The 25,826-nt window shown below is 43.3% G+C and overlaps 1 protein-coding gene across 1 annotated transcript in view; it reads left to right on the top strand.

Annotated features, from left to right (window-relative positions):
• CNTNAP2 (contactin associated protein 2) overlaps positions 1-25,826 on the top strand; it is a 1,044,505-nt gene that overhangs the window by 418,603 nt on the left and 600,076 nt on the right. The window contains exon 3 of the mRNA XM_080975740.1: positions 4,513-4,706. Within this exon, the coding sequence (XP_080831866.1) occupies positions 4,513-4,706 (194 nt within the window). The remainder of the gene's footprint in view (positions 1-4,512; positions 4,707-25,826) is intronic.

Genomic DNA, 25,826 nt, shown 5'->3' on the forward strand with positions numbered 1-25,826 from the left:
CCTGGCTCTGGTTGAAGCTAATCTAACTTCCTGAGGGCCCAGGGCCACTATGGTGTTGCTATTTATGGACCTTGAGGCTCTCTGTGGGGCAGACCGGGAGAGGCGGTCCTGTAGGTATGAGGGTCCTAGGCCATGAAGTTGGGTGAATCTCCTGACTTTGCCTTTTCTTTTTGGAACTTCAAAGGTTAATTGTTTTTAAGCAGTATATATTTGATTCACTCTCTTTAATCATTTGTAAAAAATGCTAGCATATTTGTGTGTACACACAGCAGGGATTGGTTCATGTTAGTGACAGACTGTTTAGCTCTTTATATTCTGCACTGCTAAGACCTCCTCTGTGACAGGTTTTGTTCTGGAGAAAGAGGCTAGAGGCATCTATAGACTGTGATACCCAAAGGTTAAACTGCAGAAGCAGACCTTCTGTCATCAATTTAGTGAGTGATTGCTGCTGGTGAGGTTTCCTAGGGAGCAAAACAGCTTTCTCCATGAGTCAGCAGAGCCTGCTTGAATCTCAGACAGTTCTGCCTAGTAGAAAGGTCTTTTGCCACCAACAAATATGATTTTAGTGTTCTAGTAGTTTGGTTTATTGTTTGTTTGCTTTTTTAAGCATTCGGAATATGCCGGACAAAAGTGATGTTACATCCTAGACTATCTCATAGTGCTCATGCTTCGTGTGGCAGCATGAATTTCAAGTACAGCCTATCAGGAAGGGAATGCAAATCCTTTTAACTAAGGCTCAAATTTTCCCAAGCAGCTTCACAAGGGAGTAAGTCTCACCAAACTCAGTGGGGTTTACTTCTGAGGAAGGATGTTTGAATCTGTACATAATGCTTGTTCAGTAAGAGCTGTTCGACAGTGGAATTTGCTGCCAAGGAGTGTGGTGGAGTCTCCTTCTTTGGAGGTCTTTAAGCAGAGGCTTGACAACCATATGTCAGGAGTGCTCTGATGGTGTTTCCTGCTTGGCAGGGGGTTGGACTCGATGGCCCTTGTGGTCTCTTCCAACTCTATGATTCAATGATTCTTGTTAAAATGGTATTGCTATTCCTGTTTGGGATACAAATTCTATACATTCTGTTAGGAATGTGTGTGTCCTGTTCTCTTTATACATTGCTACCCATAATACAAGCTTTCTTAGGCAGCAATCCTATGAATGCTTGAGAGAGAGAGACCCCACTGAACTCAGTGGCATTTATTTAGGAATAAATAATGGACTGCTCAACTCTAACATGGGTCAGTCCAGGCATCACAATAAACCACAGTTTACTGTGATGGGAATGAGCTGCAGTGAGTCTTGGGTTCACAAACTGCCCCAACCCCTCTGCTTCTTTGGCATGGCCAAAAGAAAGAGGTTGAATTTTTTTGCTTCTTTTATTATAAACTGTACTGTCATTTTGTCCTTATGCAGTGAACCAATTTAGTTTATTTATGATGTGTGTGAAATAATCCAGCTTCAAATAATGGGCTTGTTTGTTATGTTCAGCATTTGAATGCAAGGCTAAATTATTGTTAACCAGAAAGGGGAGGACAAAGTTGTGCCAAAGGAGAAGGGAGAGGGCCATAGCTGTCAACTTTCCCTTATTCCAGCACTGTTTCCCGCTGCTATCCCGGATTGTTAGATATCCCGTAGACTGTCCCCAGGATAGGTGAGGCTGCTGATCCCTTATTTTCAAATCTGAAAGTTGACAGCTATGGAGAGGGCTGATGCGTGAGTCTCACTGCGGTTTGTAGATGTCATGATAATCAACAGTTTAGCAGGATGCGTGAATTGGCTCTAGGGTTTGCATGCCCAGGCGCAGCCCCACCTCCCTTCTGGGAGCCAGACCTCAGGATCAAGGAATAGGCATGACAACATATTTGAGATTAAAATGACCACAACTTTATTAAATTTCAGATGTAGGAAACCTTGGCTTAGGCATTGGGTGTGTATCCCTATCAGCCCCCTGCTGGGGGTCTGAGGCAAGACAGGGTCAGTTCAGGAATTTGGGACACTGCAAAATGTGTTTACACAGCTGACTGCCTCCTGCATTGCTGAGGGGAGCCCTATGGCCCGCTGCTGTGTGCTTGTGGTCAGCGACTCGCTTCAAGACCCCTCTAACAGGGAACCCTGATATCGCCGCCACAAAAGGGGTGAGTCACCACACCACCCCTTCTTCGATTGTTAGACTAAAGGATTCCACCCAAGGCCTAAAACCGCCAAAGTTGTGACAATTGCTATGGGGAAGGCAAAACCTGCAGAGCAGGGGAAATTCCTTCCTGACTTTGAGAAAAACAGCAACCATCTTCCGACCGTAGCAACGCCCACGGACCTGAAGGAGAAAGGTTAGCCTGTAAAGAAGGATAAAGTTACGAGGGGAAGCTGGGTGGGTGATGCTCTGGGGTTCAACTGTGCTGCCGCCATCAGCTCCGGCCCCCTTTCCTACTTTTGGAGCGGACCAGAGTGAAGCCTGATCCAATGCGGTCCCCTCCTCTTGCCCCCACCCCCCAAGCTGCTGCGGATAGGTCAAATTTGAATTTTGGGTTTGGTGGCAACCCCAGTAAGTTTATTGGCATGCTTTTGATGCTTTATTATTATAGCATTGTGTTTTTATATTGTATGCCACCCTTCTTTATTTTCTGTGAAAGTGCAGTTTATAAAGATTCAAATAAATAAATGTGGGAATAAAATGTCCACAGCAACTTCAAGAGACAGATCCCCATAAATTGCTTTAAAGAGGGAGATGGTTCAAGAGAGTTTAATGTATGATGATAACAACTGCTAACTCCATTGCATTGGAAATCAGTTCATTGCCCCACCAACAGCTATAAAACATTTGTCAAGCAAAGCTCAATGTACTTCATGATACCCCTATATGCTCAGCCAACCAAAATGAAAGTCATCCATTCTCCCCTTTATGTTTCACTGATGAAAATCTTTCAAGCTTATACATTTCAATGAATGCTACGGTGCTGCAGAGAGTTTAGACGTAGATGCTCTTTCCCCTCTCACTTAATTTGAAATGGTCCTTTAATGTGGGAACTTAGGAAGGACACAGAGAATAAATCACCTGTCACTGAATTGCACTAGTCAAGCCTGACGTGAGATGTTGTGGCAAATTTGTTGAAGCTTTGAAGTTATTACACTTTGACAGTTATTATGAAGGTATAAGGATATAATACTCGACTGATACATATTCACCATAACAGAGCTACTGCTGAGCTTTGCCCAAAGTGAATAATTTTGAGGTTCCTTCTAACCTGGGTGAAATAAATTTCTGAGACACTTCAAGGGAAGCAAAATGGGTTTGATAAGACGAGCAAACCTTCAGAGAGAGGCTACACACATTCCTACTGGAAACTCACAGAAAACAGCAGAGCAGCTTGTTGCTGAAGCTGTGCTATGGTTCTCTCTTCCGCCTCTCAGTGAAGAAATCTTCCACAGAGTGGACAAAGTAGAGCATTAAAAAATGTCTCAGAGGGAGCTTTATAAACCCCTATACTCTATTATCTTCCCAAAGGGTCTGTTTACACTGCTAGCAAGTGGCCATCTAAAGAAAAGCTAGTGTGAATTAGTACTTTTGGCAACAATCCTGCAGGAAACATCTTACGCCATCATTGTGAGAATGGAGCCATGTTGTGTAAGGCACCCAGTCATGTGGAGTCTGTGTGGAGTGTGAATAATTTCAAAATTTGTGAAAATGACTTGGGTGGACCAAAACAGTCACTCTCAATTTATCACAATTCAGCAGCTGGTAAATTGTGGGGGTGGGGTGGGTTTGGCCATTTTGGCCATTCCTGTGCCCAAAATTCAAATGTTGTCAGGGAAGGGAGGAAGTTTTCTGTACAGTGGAGCAGAGCTTCTTGCACACACACACCCCGCTTTATTCTTTTAAAAGCACCTGTCTCTGGCAAAAGCTTCAGTGGCATAGTAGGCAGCGAGAACCTCCCTCCTTGCCATGGCAGATTTGAAAAGTTTTTTAAAAAGGGAACTTTTTTTAAAAAAACACACACTTTCTGCTCTTCCCCTCAAAATGGGAAAATCAATTTACACACACTCCTCTTCCATCTCTAGCAGGTGTATAATCAAAATTAAAGTGTGGTAGTTAAGTTTTACTCAGAATAGATGCACTGAAACCAACTTAACACAATCATGTTCAGTGGTTTCCATAGGTGGTGTTCCACTACGTTTTATTCAGAGTAGACTTATTGAATAATAGAACGATAGAATTGTAGATTTGGAAGGAACCCCAGGAGTCATCTGGTCCAACCGCCTGCAATGCAGGAATTTCAGCTAAAGCATCCCTGACAGGTGGCCATCCAACCTCTGCTTAGAAACCTCCAAGGAAGGAGAGTCTACCACCTCCGGAGGGAGACTGTTCCACTGAAATTGGGTAACATGGCAAAATTTTACTAATGTCTACTCTGAGTAAATCTAAGTGGAATGCCACCCACAATCTTTCAGCTGGGGTAATTTCCAAGAAAGCTCTGTTAGGTATTAAACAGTGTAAATACCTTTCTTTCCATCTAACTTCTCAGGGGCTGGAGGCTGGTGTCCATCAGACAGTGATCATTACCAGTGGCTGCAAGTGGATTTTGGCAATAGGAAGCAGATCAGCTCTATTGCTACTCAAGGCAGATACAGCAGCTCTGACTGGGTGACGCAGTACCGGATGCTTTATAGTGATACAGGGAGAAACTGGAAGCCATATCACCAAGACGGAAATGTCTGGGTAAGTGATTTGCCCAATGGCACGACGTTGCTCTCTGTTTATATTCTTGAAATATACCTTATTTCACCGGGAATCTAGTGGGCTGTGTTGAGGGTTGACTCTGAAATCAGGTATGTTTCCTTCCACACAACATAGCAGACTGCCTTCCTGCCCTGTGGATGGAGTTACATTTGTTTTCTGAATACGTTGTGATGGGATTCTTGTCTGATAGTATTTTGTCTCTTATGGGGTAAAGGGTCATGTTTTCAGGGATGAGTGGATATAAATATGAAATTCATGCAAATGTAGAAAAATATTTTAATCTAGAAAGAAGTGCAACAAATGGGAAGCATGGCAGAGGTTTATAAAATGGTGGGGAGAAAGTGGAGAGAGAATTTTCCTTTCTTTCATATGGCTAGGACTCCAGTTCATCCAATGAAAACCATCTGCAGGAAATTTTCAAAGGGACAGAGCACTTTAGAGAGACAACAGTGATTAGGGTTTTTATTTTAGAAAAAAGACCAATTGAGAGACTCCTTTATAAAATTATGCCTGGTGTGGGGAAAGTAGAGAGAGAGAAGTTTCTCCTCCCCATTATACTGGAACACAGAGACATCCAATGTAAGTGGTGGCAGGAGAGGCAGGGCAGGCAAAAGAAAGCCATTTACAGAATTTACTACTGCAGGATGTGGTGAGGGCCACTAAAGTAGATGGCTTCAAAATGGGATTCGGCAAATTCATGGAGGGAAAAGGCGCCAGTGGCCGACTCTGTCCAGCCTCCAGTTTAAGAGTCAGTACTGGTTGCTGGGGAAGAAGAGAGGGAGAGAGCTATCTTCACGCTGTACCTCTGGGCTTCCCAAAAACATGTGATTGATGCACTACTGCAGAAGATAGTGTTGAACAAGGTGGACTTTGGGGTTAGGGTTAGGGTCTGATCCAGCAGGGTTATTTTTATGTTCAGAATTTGGTACTACATGAAAAATCCAGCAGTTTGAGAAGGTCATCTCACTTTGAATGAAAAGGAAGCTTCTACACTTTATATAACCCTGGGGATAAGCTTAAAAGCATGTGACTAATTTTTGGTAGGATCCATGATGCCAACTCTGGGGTCAATGTGATTTCCCAGTGGTGAGAGGCGCCTTGCACAACTCCTGGATTCTTCCCATGACAAGCAGTAGCAGAAGAAATTAAACCAATTGAGCTAATATTCACAAATGTGCTTATTTCACATAATTTATAGAAACTGTGACATTCAGCATTTATTGGTGCAGCATTTTGGAATTACTGTTTTTAAAGTATAGAGTATATATTTAGCCTCACATAGTACCTTGCTGGGCTTGCTGCACTCTCTTCACAAACCTAAAGCACAGTGATTCCTTGGTAATGGCGTACATATCTCGACTTAAATGAGAAAGTAGAGGAGCAAGAAACTCAAAGTGCAGAGTTCAGCAATATTCGTGCAAAAGCAGTTTAATATCAAATGAAACAGCCAGGGGCAAAATCTGGGAAATGAAGGAATGAATAATAACGAATGAGCAGCAGTTTGGGAGCATGCAGTGGGAGGGAGCATGGATATTCTGAGCAAGTAATTTTTAAAAAAGATATCAAGGAGAACAAACTCTGACAATCTCCATAAAATGTTGAAATGACCCTTTTCTGTATGCATTAGGGAAAGAAGTTCTATAATTACCTGCTAGGTAAGAAAGAAATCGAACATCACACAGTGAGATGGAGTACTTTCAAGGTGAATTTAGAGAAAGCTTTCTGTTTCTGCAAAGGAAGCTTTCTGCCTTTACCCTCTTGTGCTTTGGGATATGTTCCGTTTTCTTTGATTGCTAATAACATTAGTGAGGCTCTTCTTTGTATGGAATTGGTTTCTTCTTGCAACTTCATGTACAGTATGATGAAATTCAGATTTTTCATCAGCAAACTTTGGACATTTTGGGAAAGGATATGAAGTCCACCTATAGTATCGTACATGCCTGTACTCCAACGTAAGGATGTACATAGGACTGATGTAAATGCATACATACACTTTCCATTTATGCAGACTTATCAGGAACTGTCCTTATTTTGTAGTGCTTGTCTTTGCGTAAGTTATTTTCTCTTTCTGATGTGTCCCCTGTCCATGTTCTGGTATAGGAAAATAAATATATGAAGAAAACATGTCTCTCAAGGAAGCAAGTCTCCCGCCTTTTTATATAATAATTATCCCATGCTAAATATTTAATGAATGAAGTGTGAAAGCACATCTACAAGTTCCATTATCAATAAGCAGTGGCTGCAGAGCCTGGCCTCAGGTAAACCTGCTCATCTGGGTGGAAGGCTGGGTTGGTATTCCTCACACTGCCATTGCATCTTACAAAAATGACCATGCTGACAGGACATGCAGAGTTGAAGCATTCATAGTCTTACATAATTTAAAAACCATCCATGATATTGTCGTGATTGATAAATGTTTATTAGACAACACAATAAAAAATGGACAAATTGCATGAACATACGCAAAATGCTTCAAACAGATGCACACAATTCTGAAAAGTGAAATTAAATCATTTTTAATTTGGCAGATAATGAAAGGGATTTGCTAAAAGAACAAAATACTTGCACTTCAGAAGAGTTTAGTGCTCTAATTTTGGTATTTGCTTCAAAAATAACATATTAACATAGTCAACAAAGCTGAACAAATTACTGAAAAGGTACTTACTCAAACCTTTCCATTGGTTTGATTATAATAACTCTTGGCACAATTTAACTTCTCTTTCTTTGCCTTCATTATCCTCAGCTTTATTTGTCCTGCCTGATATTTAACCTGATTGACTATCATGTTCCACATGGTTTTGTTTAGGAATGTTAGTGACATAACAAGGAGAAAGATTCTTGGGGACAACAGGGGTACTTAACCAAACAAATATGGTTTAAAAATACCAGTAATAGGAGAGAAATAACGCAGTTACCTGTCTCAGTTGCAGGCTCACTGAGGTGGCCAGTTTGCACATTCAGAGCAGCACTTGGTACAATCCCAAACTGTACCACCTCCAGAACACTTCTGGCAGATTGGAAGTCCTTCATTTTAAGGGAGATGTTTAGATGGGGACACACTCCAGCCAGTTCCTCCCCTTATGAAAGTTCACGGGTGGTATGTTTTTATTCTATTTAGACCATTTCTATACTGCCTAATATGTAAATAATATTTCTAAGCAAAACAGGCAACTTAAACAACAGCAAATGTTTCCAAAAACAGCCTGTTACATGTACAAATGGTACATTAATACAAAATTACTAATAAATACAGACCAATATCAGTTCCTTTCCCTTCTGACTCACCTTTGTTCTCAGGTTCCTGGCTCCTACAAAGCACGGCACCCATCCACCCTGGCTCTTAGCAGGGCCTAAACAAACACAGCTGACCCACAAAATCTCACAAAGGAGGATTCCTGGAAACAACTGTTGTCGCTCAGTCTAGTCTCTCTCTCTATCTCTCTCTCTCTCAGTTTCCTTTTATATGGGCAGCCACCAAGGTGCATGGAGCTTCCTCAGGCTGCCTACGACAGGGCCCTATTCAGCCGTCACCTGCACTCTCCTCACCCAGGTCCAGGTGGAGCAGGTTTGTTGAGTTTCCCAGTGGGTCCAATGAATGGCAAGTAGCTCACCCCTCCACTCAGCCATGGGGTATTATATGCTCACCCAAAGTAGATGCCAAATCTGTTGTGGTGGGGCAGAACATACCAGCTTAAAATCAACCCAGGCAACATGTGCATGTCTGTCCAATGGGAAAGGCTATGGTTGTTATGGAAATGCTTTATGAGTAATTTGTGAATAATTTGTAATTGGGCAACATGGACCCACTGAGAGACCCCAGCAATGCAAACACTACATTATGTTTTAGATATGTGAAAATAAGTGTTAATAAACTTCACAAAAATAGTTTGTATGCTTCTCCAGCACATTTTCTTCTCTTTTTGGCCCTTAGAATGAGAAACTTAAATGCCAAATCTTCTCCCAGATTGCAGTGTATACAGATAGTAGAGTGATTAGATTTACACATGACTTTCATTATAGCAAAAGGTCAATGTATGATCGGAATTCTCTAAACTGCCATGCTTCATCTTTTAATGTCAGGAGATATTGATGTAATGAGGAAGCCAGCTGAAGAATAATACCATCAAAAATAAGTATTTTTGATCTTTTAAAGGACTGCCAAGAATGAAAGAACTTAATAGGTGGAGATTTGATAGCTGATTAATTTGGTGCCTCTACTAACCCTTCCCCCCTACTGTTAATTTAGGAAATTAAACAGGAATAACCAAACTTTCTAACCCCTGTTGTGTGCTGCTTAGAGGCCACTGTAAGCCTCTCAATTAAGGAATAAAATGGTGGAACTAAAAATAAAAATACTCTAAACATACTGTGTGTCTGCTTACAGATGATAAAAACAGAAAGAATGCAATCAGAGTTTTACTTGCAATTAAATTTTGAACCAAACCTTCTCAATTAAACCTCTGTTAGCTGTGTAATTCATATCATTATGATAATTTACATTAATACATCTGAATAGCCTGAAAATTTATGGCAGTTTCTTTATACTAAACAGTTGGTGTGTAGTGTCTACTTCTGGGTATGATTTTCTTTGGTATTTCCCGTCTGCCAGTCACATCCATTTGCTCTCCTGTATTTTAGCACTATATACCAACCTTCAAACCATTTGTGCCAATGCAAAGGAGATGGGTTAGACCCAGTAAAGTTGTGCTTGGCTTCCATTGAAATCAGTGGGATGGTTAGACACTGCTAACCTTTCACATTAATTTTAATCCTATACCTGAATCTAATCCTATAGTTTGCAAAGAATTATTTTCATGCTAATCTTCTCTATGTCATTCCAATTTTAGTATATGTGCTGCTGAAATGAGCACCAAAGAATTATTTTAACAACTTACACCCACGCTTACTTTGCTAGTGACTAACAGGACAGGTAACCTTAGGAATTGAGCTTTTGTTAAATTAAACCATGTAGATGTTGGGTCAACATTCGGCTAACAGTGGAATTTCTTTCTGTGCCTTATTTGTGGAGACATCTTTCTGATATAGATGAATTGATCTGTTATGTGCACTTGAGACTATGCATGCAAGGCATTATTGAAAACCCATCCTACTTTGGAATTATTTGATTATCCAACGGTGGGGCAGGGAGGCTCTGAGTATGTTTTCTGAACACAATGACAGCCTCCTGTTATGAAATGCCATTATTTCATATTAAATCTCTATACATATTATCATGACTGATTTACAAGATATTCCTCAGCTTTTATACAAACTGCTTATAGCAAGCTGTTTCCATTGCGGCAAGGAAATTACAACATGCCCTGTGTTTACACTGTACTGAAGCAGAGATACCAGCTTCAGACCTACCCTGAAAGCTTTGAGTGCTAAGCCTTCCTGCCGAATGATCTGCTTTTATTTAGATGGAAAGCTTGTTCCACTTCAAGGACTCCAAGGGGATAGAAAGATGAATTGGAGCAACACAGGAGCCTGTTTAAAGCTGCTGAACCACACCTGAATTGTATGGAAAGGTGAACCTTTTCAGCCCCCAACAACATGGTTAAGCCCTGTATTACAAATACTATCCAGCCCCCCAGAAATTCAGGAAATTAGAGGAATGGCTTCTAATTGTGCTACTGTGCAGTCGTCATCCTTGAGGACCTCCTGTTCTGACATGAACCTTCCTAGCCTACCTCCCCTCCCTGTCTTCATTCCAGTAGCAGATGGAAAGCTTTTATGTTTTCCTAGGCCTTTTAATTTTGTGCTTATTTAAAAAACTACTTATTTCAAACACTGCTTGCTATAATGTATTGTTGCCAGGTTGTGTTGTATTTTTATGTTTTGCTTTCCAAATCGATCTGAAGACCAGATGATAAATGTTTTCAGTAGTTAAATAAATCCTATGTAAACATACGCAGGTATTAAATACATTAAAGGTATTAAATCTCATTAAAGGCAAGAATCTAGGAGCAGACTGCACCAAGCACAGTGGCACTAACCTCTGAGCAAATGGGCATGGGGTTGTGCTGCAATCCCATTAGCAGATTGGTAACAGTGGTTTTATTGTGAGAACTTAAGGAATTTGTTTTAACAGAAATTCTGTTGTGCTGGTGTCAGTTGAGATGACCACATTTGGTATAACTGGCTTGCTAATGGGCAATGATGGTCAGCTGATATTTCTAAGAGTTGGCTGAAGATGCTGGTTCAATGGCTTCAGATGGCTGGAAGGCGCTCCTTCAAGAACCATGGAGAGCTGATGGGTATGACTTAGGAAACCCTCGTGTGCTTAGATGTGGACATGGAAGAAACGGTTGGGAAGTTCGAATGTAGCCAGCAAAGGGTAGAAGTCCAAATTTTGCAGCCTAACACAGGGCCTTGGTGACCCCAAACAGATGCTGTTTGCTTTTCAGGGTATGATGATGCTTTTTAAGACTAGCATCATCTGTCTGACAGAATATCCCTATGCAATAAATAGATGCCATAAAAATGCCACAAACCTCCAGTGCTACCTCTCACAAGGAAACAGACTAGAGGCTGCCACAATAATGTTCTGCCACTCAGGGAAATGGGGACTTTCACGCAAAACAGTATTAAACTGTTACAAGTGGAAAGTGCAACAAAATGATGCTGTGTATCATCTCCTCCTAATCGGTGTGCTCCTTGGTTCCAGTCATGGTCTCCTCTGAGATACTGTATTATGAAGTCACCAACCAAGTGCCCATGGGCACCATGGCACTCATGAAGGCTTTAATAGGTGCCCCTGGGAAGGTTCCTCAGACTCTGAGCTTTCAGTTAAAGAAAGAAGTAAGTCTGTGTCCCGCCTAGAAAGAACATTTTGGAGCAAAATGTGCAGGTCCTTTCAAAGCGAGTTCTGCGAAATAAGAGTGAGTGATAATAGCCATATTGTAGATTTTTCCTGGTACTGAGGAATGCTTCATGTTATGTAGTCAACATCAGCATCAGTGTGTGTAAGCACTACAATGTGATCTACACAATCAGGGCATGACCTGACGCTTACCATAGGAAGTAATCTATCGGGGTAGTTGTCTTTCTTTGCGTTTTGCCACACACTCTCTCCATGGCAACCCTTTTGTGACTGGCATCCTCAGCATTCATGATGTCTCCACTGGTTTAAAAAGGTTGGCAGCCCCTGCTGTAGTACATCCCTCCTTCTCTTCCCAACTGGCACTGGGTAAAGCTAGAAAAAGAGGTACCGGTAATAGGTGATATTCGGGAGGCTGAGTAGTATTGTTCCTAAGAAGGGGGCACCAGATCAGAAAAGCCATGGATTCAATAACTAAGGGTTTTAAGCTGCATATTTAAAGCAGTACAGAATCCCTTATGCATCAAGCAAGTAATGTTTGCCTTTCCAAGAGCTGCCAAAGTGCTAAAGCTGCTTTAAAAAAGCAAACAACTCCACATAGGAGCTTCCTTGCCACAACAAGAGAAAAAAAATGAGTTTAAATGAGATTGGGCCAGAGCACAGCAAATAGTTTAAACTTTTTTAAAGATCTATTTTAGATGATGTGATTATATTACAACCTCAGCATTTTTAAATGGGGAGAGGACAGCAGGGGTTGAGGACCTGGGTGAAATTTAGTTAACAATGAACGAGCAGGAGCTTTAAAGGAGCGGAAAAGTCAAAGGCTAAGTCTCTCCATTTCAAGAAGGAAAAAATCACTTTGGCTCGGGCCACATCAGCAATTTCTTGTGCCTGCTGACAGGAGAACCAAAAGAATTTTGCTGATATCAAGTGGCTCTTTAATAGGGCTAAGTCCTTTACAATGTCCAGCATACCAGGTGCCGAAAAAAGTAGCTGTTAGTGAAGGGAAATAATATAACATTGTCAAGCAATAATGTCGTATCAGTAGGATTATGCCAGAGGAGCAAGAATTCTAGCACATCAGACTGGTCACTGCTCAAGGCAGTAGCTTTTTTTGGCCTACTCAAATGGTTCCTTGCTGTAAGGCAAATACACACACACACACAGAGAGAGAGAGAGAGAGAGAGAGAGAGAGAGAGAGAGGGACCACTCACCCATTTGATCATCTCAGTAAACAACCAAGTCAAAGTACACATGGTATAACTTCTCTGAGAAGGGGCTTTCAACTATAGCTTTGAAGGGGTCCCCCATGTGGGCAAAACCACGCCACCCTATATATATAGAAAGCTGGAGGAGCAGACAAATCTCAATCTTTTCTCCCTGTGTGCTTGTTTTTAGAAGGATGAGCATAGTCAACACTGACATATTCTTCAAAAGCTGCCTTAAAGGAAAGGGCTGCAAGCATTTTTGTGGCAGAATATAATAATTCACTCTGGTTCCTTTTCTAATGTTTGCCTATCCGGCTGCTATCATTCAGCATACTTTGGTTTTCTATTTCTGTCTAAATCATCTTTTAGAAATCATTGGTGCTCTTTCAGTTTTAAGGGAGAAATAATTAAGACCATCTCGAATTAATTAAATAATTAAGACATTATTCTGAAGAGGAAACATAAAAAAATAAAATGTTTCTGTTCTATTCATACAATAAACTGCTCATATATTTTAAAAGTTAGGAGCTTTCTCCTGTACAAATCATCTTGCAATAGTGAAATGACTTTAACATCCACAATTGTGCTCAATAAAAATATGATTTGGTGTTGTCCAAGTTTAAAATGTTTCACATTACAGTGGTACCTCGGTTTACGAACTTAATCCGTTCAGGAAGTCCGTTCTTAAACCAAAGCGTTCTTAAACCAAGGTGTGCTTTCCCATAGCAGTGGGGGACGCAATTTACAAATGGAACACACTCAACAGGAAGCGAAACATGTTCTTATTCCAAGGCAAAGTTCACAAACCAAAACAACTACTTCCGGGTTTGCATTGTTCTTAATCCAAGTTGTTCATAAACTAAGCTGTTCTTAAACCAAGAACTTGCGTGGCAAGTTCCCGCCCCCCCCCCAGTGGAAATAAAGACATATGACACAGTTATTAAGGTTAATGGGCTAAATAAGGCCACAACTTTCTTGGTTACAGGTGATGAGTGGTATTGGCTTAGGCATTGGTCCTAACCGGCTATATCCGGCTTCAGCCTGTCTGCTTGAAGTCCGGGAAGGGTTAACCACCAGTAGGGGGAGTCCTGCTGCTGCACATCAACTAGGAACCCCCCCCCCCAGGGTCACTGATAGGGGGCGTGGCTTAGGCCCTCACCTCCCTAGGCTTCGGACAGGACCACGCCCCCCGGAATCCTTTACTGGACTACCCTTCAATATGCGGGGCAGGTGATGGCGCTTCCTCCCCTCTTCCATCTACAAAACAATGCCAATGCCTAACCGCCAATACCAAGAAAGTTGTGACGATTTGCTACGAGGTGGGCGAAAACCAAGTGTCTGGTGCGGTGCCAATTTGCCAAGAGGAAAAATTCCTACCAGGCCCCTCAACAGCGACCAACCAAGGTCCATAGTAAGGTTAAGGAATGAAAACCTTAAAGGGTGGGGGGGTGGGAAACAGGAACAGCTGGTAGGCGGGAAAAGAGGGAGATCCCCGGCTGCACCTGCGTTCAAATCAGGTAGGCCATGCCCCCCAAAGCCAGCTGATTGGCTGGCCAGGGGGTGATGCGGCCGGGATCCCCTCAATCGTGTGGGGGGGGGGGCTGTGATGCCTGCAATTCCACCTCCTCTGCAGGACGGAAGTGGCTTTCTTAAACCAAGGTACCACTGTATTCTAGTGATTGTCCACCTTAATTCAGTGGCGTTTAGAATAATAGAATCATAGAGTTGGAAGGGATCATCTTCCAACCCCCTACAATACAGAAATATACAGCTGAACCAAACAAGGATTGAGCTCACAACCTTGGCGTTATCAGTGCCACTATATATCATTATATATCCCCATGCAGAGGAAACAGCTAATCTTAAAAGGACTCTAGCATTTGTATGATGTGTAGGCACATCTTGTCATTCCTTTAATTTTTCTGTAGGCCGTAGTGAAGTCATTACCTAGTTTTACAGAATAGCTTTTTGACACTGAGATCTGAACAATAAAGTTTCATTTTATTTGTTATACCGGAGATGGGTGACAGAAGCACTACAGTAGATATATTTCAGACCTTTTTCTGCCTTAGGTTCACTCTTTCTCCCCAACCAAATTAGAGATGGTAGAACTAATAAGCAAAAATTGTGTGAGGTGACTTCATTCCCGGGGGGGGGGGGTTCTCTAGCTCAAGACTTCTGGGTTCATCTTATTGGGACTTTCTGGGAACTATAGAGAAACCTCTTGTGCCCTTTTGTTCCTCCGACTAGCTTGTGGCAAAAACTCTCTGCTGCCCTTCTTAATTTGAGACAAATTGTAGCTCATGGGGCTTGTTTGCGAGCGTTGCCTGTTTTAGCATTTTCCTGGGTCTTTGGAGCAGCTAGCAAGCCAAGAGCCCTGCACCAAAGAAGTTGCTGCCTTCATTGTTGAACCTTTAAACAGGCCGTGGGAGAAGAGATTACCTTCATACATTCCAAACCTCATGCATCATGTGGCAGAATTGCCTTTAATCTGCTGAGCCATAATAAATCAGTTATCAGTAAGTGTACACTTAGAAATGTAATGTCTGAAGTGGCTTTATAAGATGGAGAAGCTGTTTGTATAGCAGAAAGTCATGGTTTCACAGTGGGAAATAGTGATGCTTGAGGAATTTATCTTTGCAAATTAAGATGCAAACTCAACTGATCCATGTCTCCCAAACTAATGTGTGGCTTGGGATTTAGTGGGCCACCTCCTTTTTTCACTTCCTCTTTGTTCCACAAATATGTTTAGAATGTGCATTGTGAAATAAAATATGTTCAGAAATGTAATTTTTGCAATAAAATGCATTTAAACACATTAATTTTGAGACCAATATTTAGGAATATGTGTTGAAATATGATCTTTGTGCAGGTCTTTTTAAAAATTATAGATTAAAGTGGAACCAGGCCAGAACAGGTTTATGAGTGAACACATGTGCTGTCACACAGCAGCAGTAGACTGATTTCCCAATCCCTAGGGGAAAGCATTGCATGCTACTGAAAAAGTTCCATTGGTGGAGGTGGGTTGCAGGGGAAGGGCATTCTTGGTAGCTGCTTCCAAACTCTGGAACTCCTTTGCTGGAGAAGTTAGATGGCCTCCCTCCTTGTTGTCCTTCCACTGTCAGGTGAAGAAGACCTTCCTGTTCAAACAGGCATTTGGGGCTGGTGAGAATTATATATAATTCTTAGTGAGAATGGTAATATTTTATATTATTTGCATCAGATGGGGATGGGGAATCTGTTATGGGAATCTAGCTTGCATCAGCCCCAGACAGCATGGCCAATGGTCTGGTGGTGATGGGAGTTGTAGTCCTACAACATCCTGAGGCCATAGGATTCTAACCCCCGGTGGTTAGAATACCAGCTGCATCTGGACCACCAAGGCACCCCTTCTTCATGATGGCAAAATCTAACAGATCTGCAAGAAAACGAGGCTTGATGTTTACATCAAAGCAAGCTACAAGAGTGGCCCCTTCAAAGGCAGCCATGCAAGCACAGCATTGCAGGGCAAGCCATGGTGTGAAGTCTCTCTCCCTGAGGTCACAGCTATTTCTGCCACACCTTTTGTGGGCAGGGTCCCAATTCATCACAATTACATGGGAAGTTCCTTAACACAAGTGAATTGCTGAGCTGACTCAGACCCTGCAATTGTCATCGGAGGCTGTTCTTCGTGTGCCCTCTCCAGGAGAGAGGCAACGCAAGAACAGGCCTTTTCAGCAGTGGCTCCCCATTTGTGGGATGCTCTCCCCAGGGAGGCTCGTCTGGCACCTTCCTTACATATCTTTAGAGCCCAAACAAAAACATTCCTATTCTCCCAGGGCGTTGGCTCATTAAGCAATATATGGCCTTTTAAACTGTGGGGTGTGTGTGTGTGTGTGTGTGTGTGTGTGTGTGTTATTGTTATTATGGTATGCATTTGTGTGTTTTTATATTGTTAATGGTTCTGTGATCTTCAGAAGAAGGGTGGTATAGAACTTCCTTCTCCTCCTCCTCCTCCTCCTCCTCTTCTTCTTCTTCACCACCGAATGGGGGCTTGTAAACTTCTGTTCAGGCCTCCTAGCTGTCATTTGCTTTTTGCAACAGAGCTTTGATGATGCTATAGAAATAGTTTGAGTGATGTGTTGTTGTTTAGTCATTTAGTTGTGTCCGACTCTTCGTGACCCCATGGACCAGAGCACGCCAGGCCCTCCTGTTTTCTACTGCCTCCCGCAGTTTGGTCAGACTCATGTTTGTAGCTTCGAGAACACTGTCCAACCAACTCGTCCTCTGTCGTCCCCTTCTCCTTGTGCCCTCCATCTTTCCCAGCATCAGGGTCTTTTCCAGGGAGTCTTCTCTTCTCATGAGGTGGCCAAAGTATTGGAGCCTCAGCGTGATGTACTATGTGCAAATATCTTGAGAAATGCTATAAACCGATCAAAATGGGGTTACCTTCCCTTTAACTTCTTTTTAAAATAAATCTTCTGGAAGTCAACTCTGAACTCATTTGAACACTATCACTGCCACCAGTTCTAATAATATCAAACTGTCTGTCAAGACTGGCTGGTGATCACTTGCATCAAGTTTTAAGAAGAAATTCCAGTGTGAATATGAGTGTTGGCACCCCCCCCTTTTCTTTTTCTTTTTGCAAAAGATGCAACTTCCCTCTCCCTCTCTTTACCTTTTAAAAGTCTGTACCTTAAACTTTCATGTGTCATCATTTGAGATGCACCTGGGCAGGTATAGCACCACAATTGCCTGAAGGCTCTCCAAAGTTGGCTGTAGATTTGGCTCCGTAAAGGTGGCACATATATTCTGGAGGGTCTTGTGGTTTGCATAAAAAACATTTGATCTGCAAGTGCTAATGGGAGAAGAGTCACACTTGGGCTCAAAATCAGAAACTTAATTAACAGTGTCTCTATGGTAATTGTATCAAGGTATTTGATTATAAGTCTAACATTAATGAGGGTTCTTTGACAGCCCAGAGCTAATTGGAATCCTGAATGAATATTTGGTGTCAAACAATGTAAGTAAGTAACTTAGAAATGAATCAAATATACTGAATTTGCGGGGGGCACTTCCCTTAATGGTTATGGCTTTGGTTTCATTGGGAGAAGGAGAGAAGGCAGAGGAGAAAAGCTCGGGGTCTGCTGCAGCTTACTTATGCTATGTGAAACCATTGTTTCCTGTTACATTTGAACCAGACATCCAACTCTGTTTTAAATACAGTATGATGCCCTCACACTATCCAGATATTTCAGCTACATTCTATTACTGTTAAAAACAAAAAACCTTCTATTTGTTACCCTGTCCAGTGCAATTTTCTGGTCTTCTAATATAGAATTTTCACATACAGAAAAATCACTTTGTACAGCCTTCCCAGAACTTTACCATTTCAGACTAAGAGCTTTTCTGCACCGCTGCTTGTCCTGTGCCTAGACAGCATGGCTCTGGGTGGTTTTCCTTTGCCCCACTGCTTTCGAAACAAACAGCAATCCATGGGCAACCTGGTGGATGTTCTGATTCAATGCTAAACCGCTGGTTTCCCCAGGAGAATGTGGTGGGACAAACTGAGGTGTGGATGAGCCATATTTCTAGCCTAGTCTTGTCCCTGACATGTTTCATGTTTCTGCATGAAGAACAATTTGAAGGAGTTGTTCCATCTGCATTTGAAGTGGTATAATCCCAGGCCCAGTTCATAGTGGCTGAGCAACAGCAAGGGAGCTGTGAACTGCAGGGGCATCCCTTACAAATGCCCCATTGGCGTTGTTACAGGGGTAGGGCAGGAGGGGACACTGCTCTTCTTCTGCCTGCTCTAGGTATAAAATTGTGTGCCCTGATTTTTTCACAGAGTTCTGTCCTGTGGTCCCTTGATTATCTTCACTGCTCCCCACTGAGCACAAACAGGACACTGCAACTGAGGGATTATTTAGCTATAGGGGTGTTCTAACAGAACTTCAGAATAAAAGTGAAATTGAATCTAAGTTCAGCTTTCTTAACAATTGGTGACACCTTCACACAATGCACGTCCTGCCACTTCTGCCTGCACAGCCTTGATTAGCATTTTATGTGCTTGTTCCAGTTCTTATTTCCCCCCGTCAAAAAACCTCACAAAACAGCTGGTTTTACAATGCCTCTTGTAAAACCTGTAATCTAGTAGGGTAAAATGAATTCATTTGAACTCTGTAAAGGGCAGTGTTTTCGTGGTTTGCCATAAGTCATTGGTGAAAAGAATGAACTCTAAAATGTTAGACTCTGACTTATGGTACTTAATTAAAAAGAGACCAGCACTAATGTTTTCAAAGTGCTATGCATGGCATTTGGTCAATAAGTGGCTTACTCCCTTTAAGTTTCTGCCTCTGGCAGAGAGATTTAGATCCATATCATTATCTAATATCGGGCCAAAGGAGCCTGTGGTGTGAGATAGGAGCTCCTTCGTGATACCCAGCTTTCAACACTCCTGAAGAATATTGCACCATAAAGTTGCCACCAAACATCATTTTGCTTAAAGTAATATTTTATGGTGCATTTGGAGATGTTTGCTCAGGAAAATATTTGAAGAATTTGAAGCACACACACAGCTTGCAATATTTTTTGGGAGTGGCGTTTCCACCCACTCCCATCCAACATCTCCTTTCACCTTTTCACTGCTGTGTGATTTGTGGTCCTGCCAGAAGGCACAGTTGTACTCCCAGCTAATGGGTATCATGTTTTCACTCCTGAGTGAAGGCAGGAAGCATTACCCTCAGTCTTATTTGGCTTCAGATGTCATCCTGTAACATCATGAAGCCATTTCAGAGTGAGGACAAGGGGATCTGGGCTCTCTGTTCTGCTACACACATAGGTCTCCATGTCCTTGGAGACGGGGAGAGGGGAGCTTATTACAGTAAAAACGGCAAGCTCCTAGTATGCTTCTGCAGCATCTGTCCCCTCCTCCTCTGCTTCTTTAGCTGAATCTGAACTGCTTTCTGCACCTGACTCTTACTGCTCGCTAAACCCTCTTCAGCATCCAACCATTCCTCCTCTCTTTCCCTCTCTGGCCTGTCCTCGGTGTCCCACCACCACTCCCCGGGCTCTGAGTCTTCATCCTCTGAAGCTTCTATTACCAGAAAAAAGGGGAGGGGCTACATTATGGCTAAGTTTATTGACCTGACTAATGCCTTCGAAACTGGCCTGTGAACTGGCCTAAAAATTGGCTGCCTGGATAAATTTGTGCACATCCTTCGGCTCCTCCATGATAATATGATGGCAACAATCACGGATAGCAATGGCTCTCAAAATGAACCATTCACAGTGGGATCAGGCATTAAAAAGGGATGTGTTATTGCCCCAACTCTATTACCTTCATTGCCATGATCCTACACACAGTCGAAGGGAAACTGCCCACCAGGGTAGAAAACATATCAAACATATGGAAAGCTCTTCAATTAGAATAGGCTGAAAGCAAAGAGTAAGGGTACCGTAACGTCCGTCATAGAACTTCAGTATGCTGATGACAATGTAGTGTGTGCACACTCAGAAGATGACCTCTAAACCATCCTAAATATCTTCGCAGAAACTCACGGAAAGCTTGGCCTATCGCTTAACATTCAAAAAACCAAAGAGCTGCACCAACAAGCACAAAACAACCCCTCCACAGTGCCACAAATCCAACTTAATGGTGTAACACTGGAAAATGTCAATCATTTTTCTGACTGAGGCAGTTATCTTTCCACAGCAGCCGACAGTGATGCAAAAATCCAGCATGGCTTGAGCTCTGTAAATGCAGCTTTCTCCCGATTGAAGCATAGAGTGTTTGAGGACCGGGACATTCGCAGGGAAACCAAAATGCTTGTTTACAAAGCTATTGTACTACCATCTTTACTGTACACTTGTGAAACATGGACCGCTTATAAACACCAGCTCCAGCTCTTCAAAAGAGTCCATCAATGGTGCCTCTGAAAAAAATTTCCTATCATTTGGGAAGACAGGCAAACCAGTGTTCTGGAAGAAGCAAAGGTCACCAATGTCGAAACAAAATTATTTAATATCAACTTTGTTGGGCTGGTCATGTTGTTTGGATGGCTGATTGCCGTCTTCCAAAGCTCTCCCAGACACATAGCAGTCTATATGGCTGCATGATTGGGGGATTATAGCAGACACTGGATTTCTCACAATGTAAAAGGGCATATGTAGCTTTCAAGTTCCATTTGCAAGAATAACATATTTACAAAGGATTTTATACAAAGACATTCCTAAGCAAGAGTTTTCCACAGTAAAACAGGGTAAATAATTTGTTTCCACTTTCAGTCGAAACTGAGAGGATCCCGCTGGGCCACTTGTAACACGGCTACTTCCAGCCCTTCCATTGAAAAGAGAAGGCAGCCATTGCTTTCTGAATTGGCCACTGGAGGCCCTGTGGGGCAATGTTTTGGCAGCTGGGAATTTAAACATTTAAATGGCTGCAAAGCAGGGAGTTTGAGAGATCTTAGGGCATGAGCCTTAAGTACCAAGAAGTTTGCAGGCAGATCATGCGGAGAATGGGGTGCCGGGGTGCCAACTTGAATAAAATATTGTGGAGTCCCAGGTAAGCCCCGCCCTGCATAATCTATCACAGACGCAGTGCACAAACACCATTTGAATGGGAATGCCCATCAACTTTGTGGGGGCCTGGCCCCCTCAGATATTTTATTGTGGGGGTCAATGCCTAGGAGTTGGCTCCTATGACGGGGTGCACTGTGTGTAGTGCTTTGCAGCGACATGTTGATGTACTTATGAATGTGCATTGTGGCAGTATGTAGGAGTGGAAGGGGGGGCACATGCTTTGATGGTTTCTCCCGTATTGCTTGCCTGTGGGGTTCCCTGGCTGCTGTCTCCTCCGCCAGTCACTGACACTGGGGCATCTGGCTCTGCCCTGGATCAAATTCAAAGTAGGACAACCCAGCTCTGTTCTCCGGGATGGAACCTTTGGGGGCACCTCACAAAGAACGGCTAGGCAAATGCTGTATAAAAGTAAAAATGCTACAGATTTCTGCTTAAATGTTTCCTCCAACACAGGAGTATTATTTGAAAAGCCCCTTGACTGTTTTTAAATTGAAATATGCTGATCAGGTAAAAGCTTTCATATAAAACTATGCGGGAAAGCATAGTTTTACACAATTTTCAAACTTCCCATCAGCTATTGATTTTTATTATTCTGTTGTGTTTTTAAAAAAAATCTTTTAAAAGTCCTGTTTCTTCCAACAAGGTTGCTGTTGTTGTTTTTAATCAACTTAGGCTCTGTGTTTCCCTGCTGTAGGTAAGGCCATCTGTTTGGGAAGCTGCAGGCCCAGTAATTAAGCTTCATAGCTTTCCTCCTGACACAGTGTGAGTGGATTAACGCTGCCTTTCCAAATGAGCAGCGGTCAGCACTGGGAAGGGTGCACAGGTGGGGAACTTCCTAGCTTACGAAGTTTGATCACCGCCAGCAACGTAAGTGGCTCCCAGCGGGCATCAGGATAACGACATTCGGCTTGCAGGCAGCTTTCACTCAGAATCCTCAACTGCATCGAATGCCACCTAATGAAGGAAATATAGGAACTATATCACCCCAGGAGAAACGTATACCCTCTTGAAGGGATCCATCAGTATAGAGCAGTGGAAAACAGATAACAGAACTGTTCAGAAATTCAAGCCTGTTTGTATTTCTGATATTAAAAAAACCAAGCAAGTGCACCCTTACTTTTTAAAGATCATTTTTTGCAGCTCATGCAACCTAGGGCCCATCCACATTTCTTTTTGTGCCACGCCTTAAAGAGCTGTGCTCAAGCACTGTGGGTTTTTCTGCGGTTTCATTTTTTTGCTCTGGCACTTTCACTGCAAAACCAGCTCTTTAACACTCAGGTTTAATATCCAGGTTTTTCTGCAGATTGCTGTTGCTCCATTTCCATATTTCAGACTGGGTTTTCATGGGGAAAGCACCAGGGCAAAAAAAGTGCTCAGACTTGGTGCTTTAAAGCTCAGACCTGTGCCTAGAAGAAGTGGAGTAGTAAGGGCAGGGGGCACCCGGTGCGGAAAATTTCTTGTCACCCCCACATTACAGTGGAACCTCAGGTTGCGGATGGAGGCACATCCGCAACCCACAGCGTTTGCATCCTGAAGCGCTGCATCTGCACAGGCGCGATTTGGCGCTTCTGTGCATGAGCGAGTGGCGAAACCCGGAAGTAACACATTCCGGTACTTTCCGGGTTTCCCGTGGTCCACAACCCAAAAACACGTAACCTGAAGCATCCGTAACATTAGGTATGTTTGACTTTATTTCAAATTCTGAGGAGCCACAGTTGTTGAGCTTTTTGGGGGGAGCCAAAGTTGTTGTTAAGCTTTTTTTTTCTGCCTGCTGCCCCACAACTGAGGGGGAGGACAAAACCACACCATCTCTCACAGCACAGCAGTTTCTCACCCACCTCAGAGGTGACCCCTGGGGCTGGCCACATCCACGGCACCCTCCTTGCTCTGCCCCTGCCTTGAAATGGGGCTCAAAAGGAAGTCTTGCATGAGCCCTGGCTTTTCTTCTAAATGGGGCACTTATTTTAAAAAGTCTGCCCAGGACTGTTGGGAAGGCGAAAGCAACAGGACTGAGCCTTCACTCCCCTGAGACTGTTGGGCTGCCCTCTGTCAGGAGCAGGAGCAGAACTGGAGGCCTGTTTTTAAACATCCTTCTGTACTAGTGGGAAGTGGGTGTGAAGCCATTGGGTGATAATGTGTCTCAGCTGAGTCTCTTGCCATATGAACCCTCCCAACTTTACGTGGTGATAAGAGATCAGCACATCACATTTGCCTTTCAGTGACAGGGCTACCATGAAATTAATCTGATTGGTTGGTTTGACTTCCAGAGCTTGTCTTGCCAACCAGATGTCCTAGTGCAGTTTCTAGGATCTAGCCCCAGGGGTACAGGAGCAGAGAAGCTCTCAGTGACCAGCAGGGATGGTGATGACTTTTTCAGAAATGGCACTTGATACCGAACTCTACCCTATTCACACATTCATGAATGTTTGTGAATATTTGTGAGCCAGCCAGGCTTCAAGTGACTATTAGTGATATTGAGTGGTACAGTTTTGTAGCAAACAAACAATAATGAACCAAATGCCAACTTTTCCAATGTCCATCATAATCACACAACTCAGTTCTTTGTCAAAACTGCTGGGCTGCTGAAATGTGTATACCCTTGAACTCTGTTTTAATGAGGTGTTAATGGTAGCCATTGAGGGACGCGGGTGGCGCTGTGGGTAAAACCTCAGTGCCTAGGACTTGCCGATCGTATGGTCGGCGGTTCGAATCCCCGCGGCGGGGTGAGCTCCCGTCGTTCGGTCCCAGCTCCTGCCCACCTAGCAGTTCGAAAGCACCCCTAAGTGCAAGTAGATAAATAGGGACCGCTTTATAGTGGGAAGGTAAATGGCGTTTCTGTGTGCTGCACTGGTGCTGGCTCACCAGCTGCAGCTTCGTCACGCTGGCCATGTGACCCGGAAGTGTCTTCGGACGGCGCCGGCTCACGGCCTCTAGAGCGAGGTAAGCACGCAACCCTAGAGTCGGACACGACTGGCCCGTACAGGCAGGGGTACCTTTACCTTTACCTTAATGGTAGCCATTAATATTCATCATTATGTTTCTTATTTGTCTCCTCTCTGTTGCATGACACGATTGTGTTTGTGGAAGGCAGGAGAAGGAGGTAGTAATGCTTTCTGGCATTAGCCCTTTCAATGAGCTTTCCTTCCTCAACAGAGTAGGAGGCAGCAATCTTGAGGTGGGGGGATACTTTAAAGTAGAGCTGTTGTGTGCAGGCACTAGAGGGGAGGGGAGCTGGAGGCAGAAGAACCAGCTGAGGAAGGAGAAAATGAAGCCAAGCCAAGCTGTTGCTAGGATTAGACTGTAGGACTGGAGGTGTGAAAGGGATTAGGAAGGAAGGAAGGCCCAACACAACCTCCAAGTCTTGCCAACACGAGCCCATGGACATTTACTCAGAAATATATCCCATTATGTTCAGCACTTTTTGCCTCTTGTCTCTTGCAATGTCTGGGCATAATACCTGGAGACAGCATTTAACTCTGTAATTTCCAATGACAACACAATTTATCTGTTTAATTTTTGTGAGACTGTCAGCGTACACTGAGCCCATGCTGATTACCAAACTACAAAATGGTGAGCTTTCTTGCCTTGTAACTGACCCTGGAATTTATCCCAGTGAAAGGTTGATAAATTTTAATTAGCAAACTAAAATGCAGCCAAGCAATAAGGTGGGTTACAGTGGCGTAGCGTGGGTTGTCAGCACCCGGGGCAAGGCAAGTAATTTGCGCCCCCTAACCCGGGGCAAGGCAAGTAATTTGCGCCCCCTAACCCCTAACCTGCCGCCGCTGCCAGCTTCTTCTTGCTGCTGCCTGGTCTGGTCTGGTGTGGTTCTCTCCCGCGCTCAGCGCTGCGCTGGGCGGCCGCTGCACTGTCCCTCCCCCAGATAGTCCCTCGCTCTCTCTCCGCACCGCACGCCTGGCACCCACCCCCTCACAGTGGGCGGCGACCCAACGGCTTGGATTGGATTCGCACAGCTAGCACTGCAGTGAGAGAGAGTGAGTGAGCCAGGAAGGGGCAGAGAGCTGCGAGTGCGAGCGCCACCCCCAGATGTTGCGCCCGGTGCGGCCGGCCCCCCCTGCACCCCCCACGCTACGCCACTGGTGGGTTATACCATATGTACATCAGGTAGATGTGTGGCAAAATGATCACCTGTGTGGGGCTCACTGACACACATGCACTCATAGAAATAATGAAACTGCCTTTTTATTTTCAGCTTAATATTGTAGCTGATCTCTTTGCTACTTGTTGTGAATGAGCCCTCAGAAGGTGGGCTGGTTTCAGTTTGATTCTTTTCATCTTGTGTTTGAATGAACTTGGAACAAGAGATGCTGTTGTTGCTGGTTTGAATCTCACTAGCTAAAACTCTGGTCCTGCTATAATTAAGAAAAAAACCTTTTCTAAAAAGCACAATAGTGTAGCTAGCTTTTTTTAAAATAGCTTGTTTTATATCTGTACTTTGCTCTCTTGTTTCCATTGTTTTGCTCCAGTGCGACCTTTCAGTAAATTGAGGCCTTT

The sequence above is a fragment of the Podarcis pityusensis genome (genome assembly GCF_964106645.2).
Source record: "Podarcis pityusensis genome assembly, chromosome: 12".
NCBI classification, from domain to species: Eukaryota; Metazoa; Chordata; class Lepidosauria; order Squamata; family Lacertidae; genus Podarcis; species Podarcis pityusensis.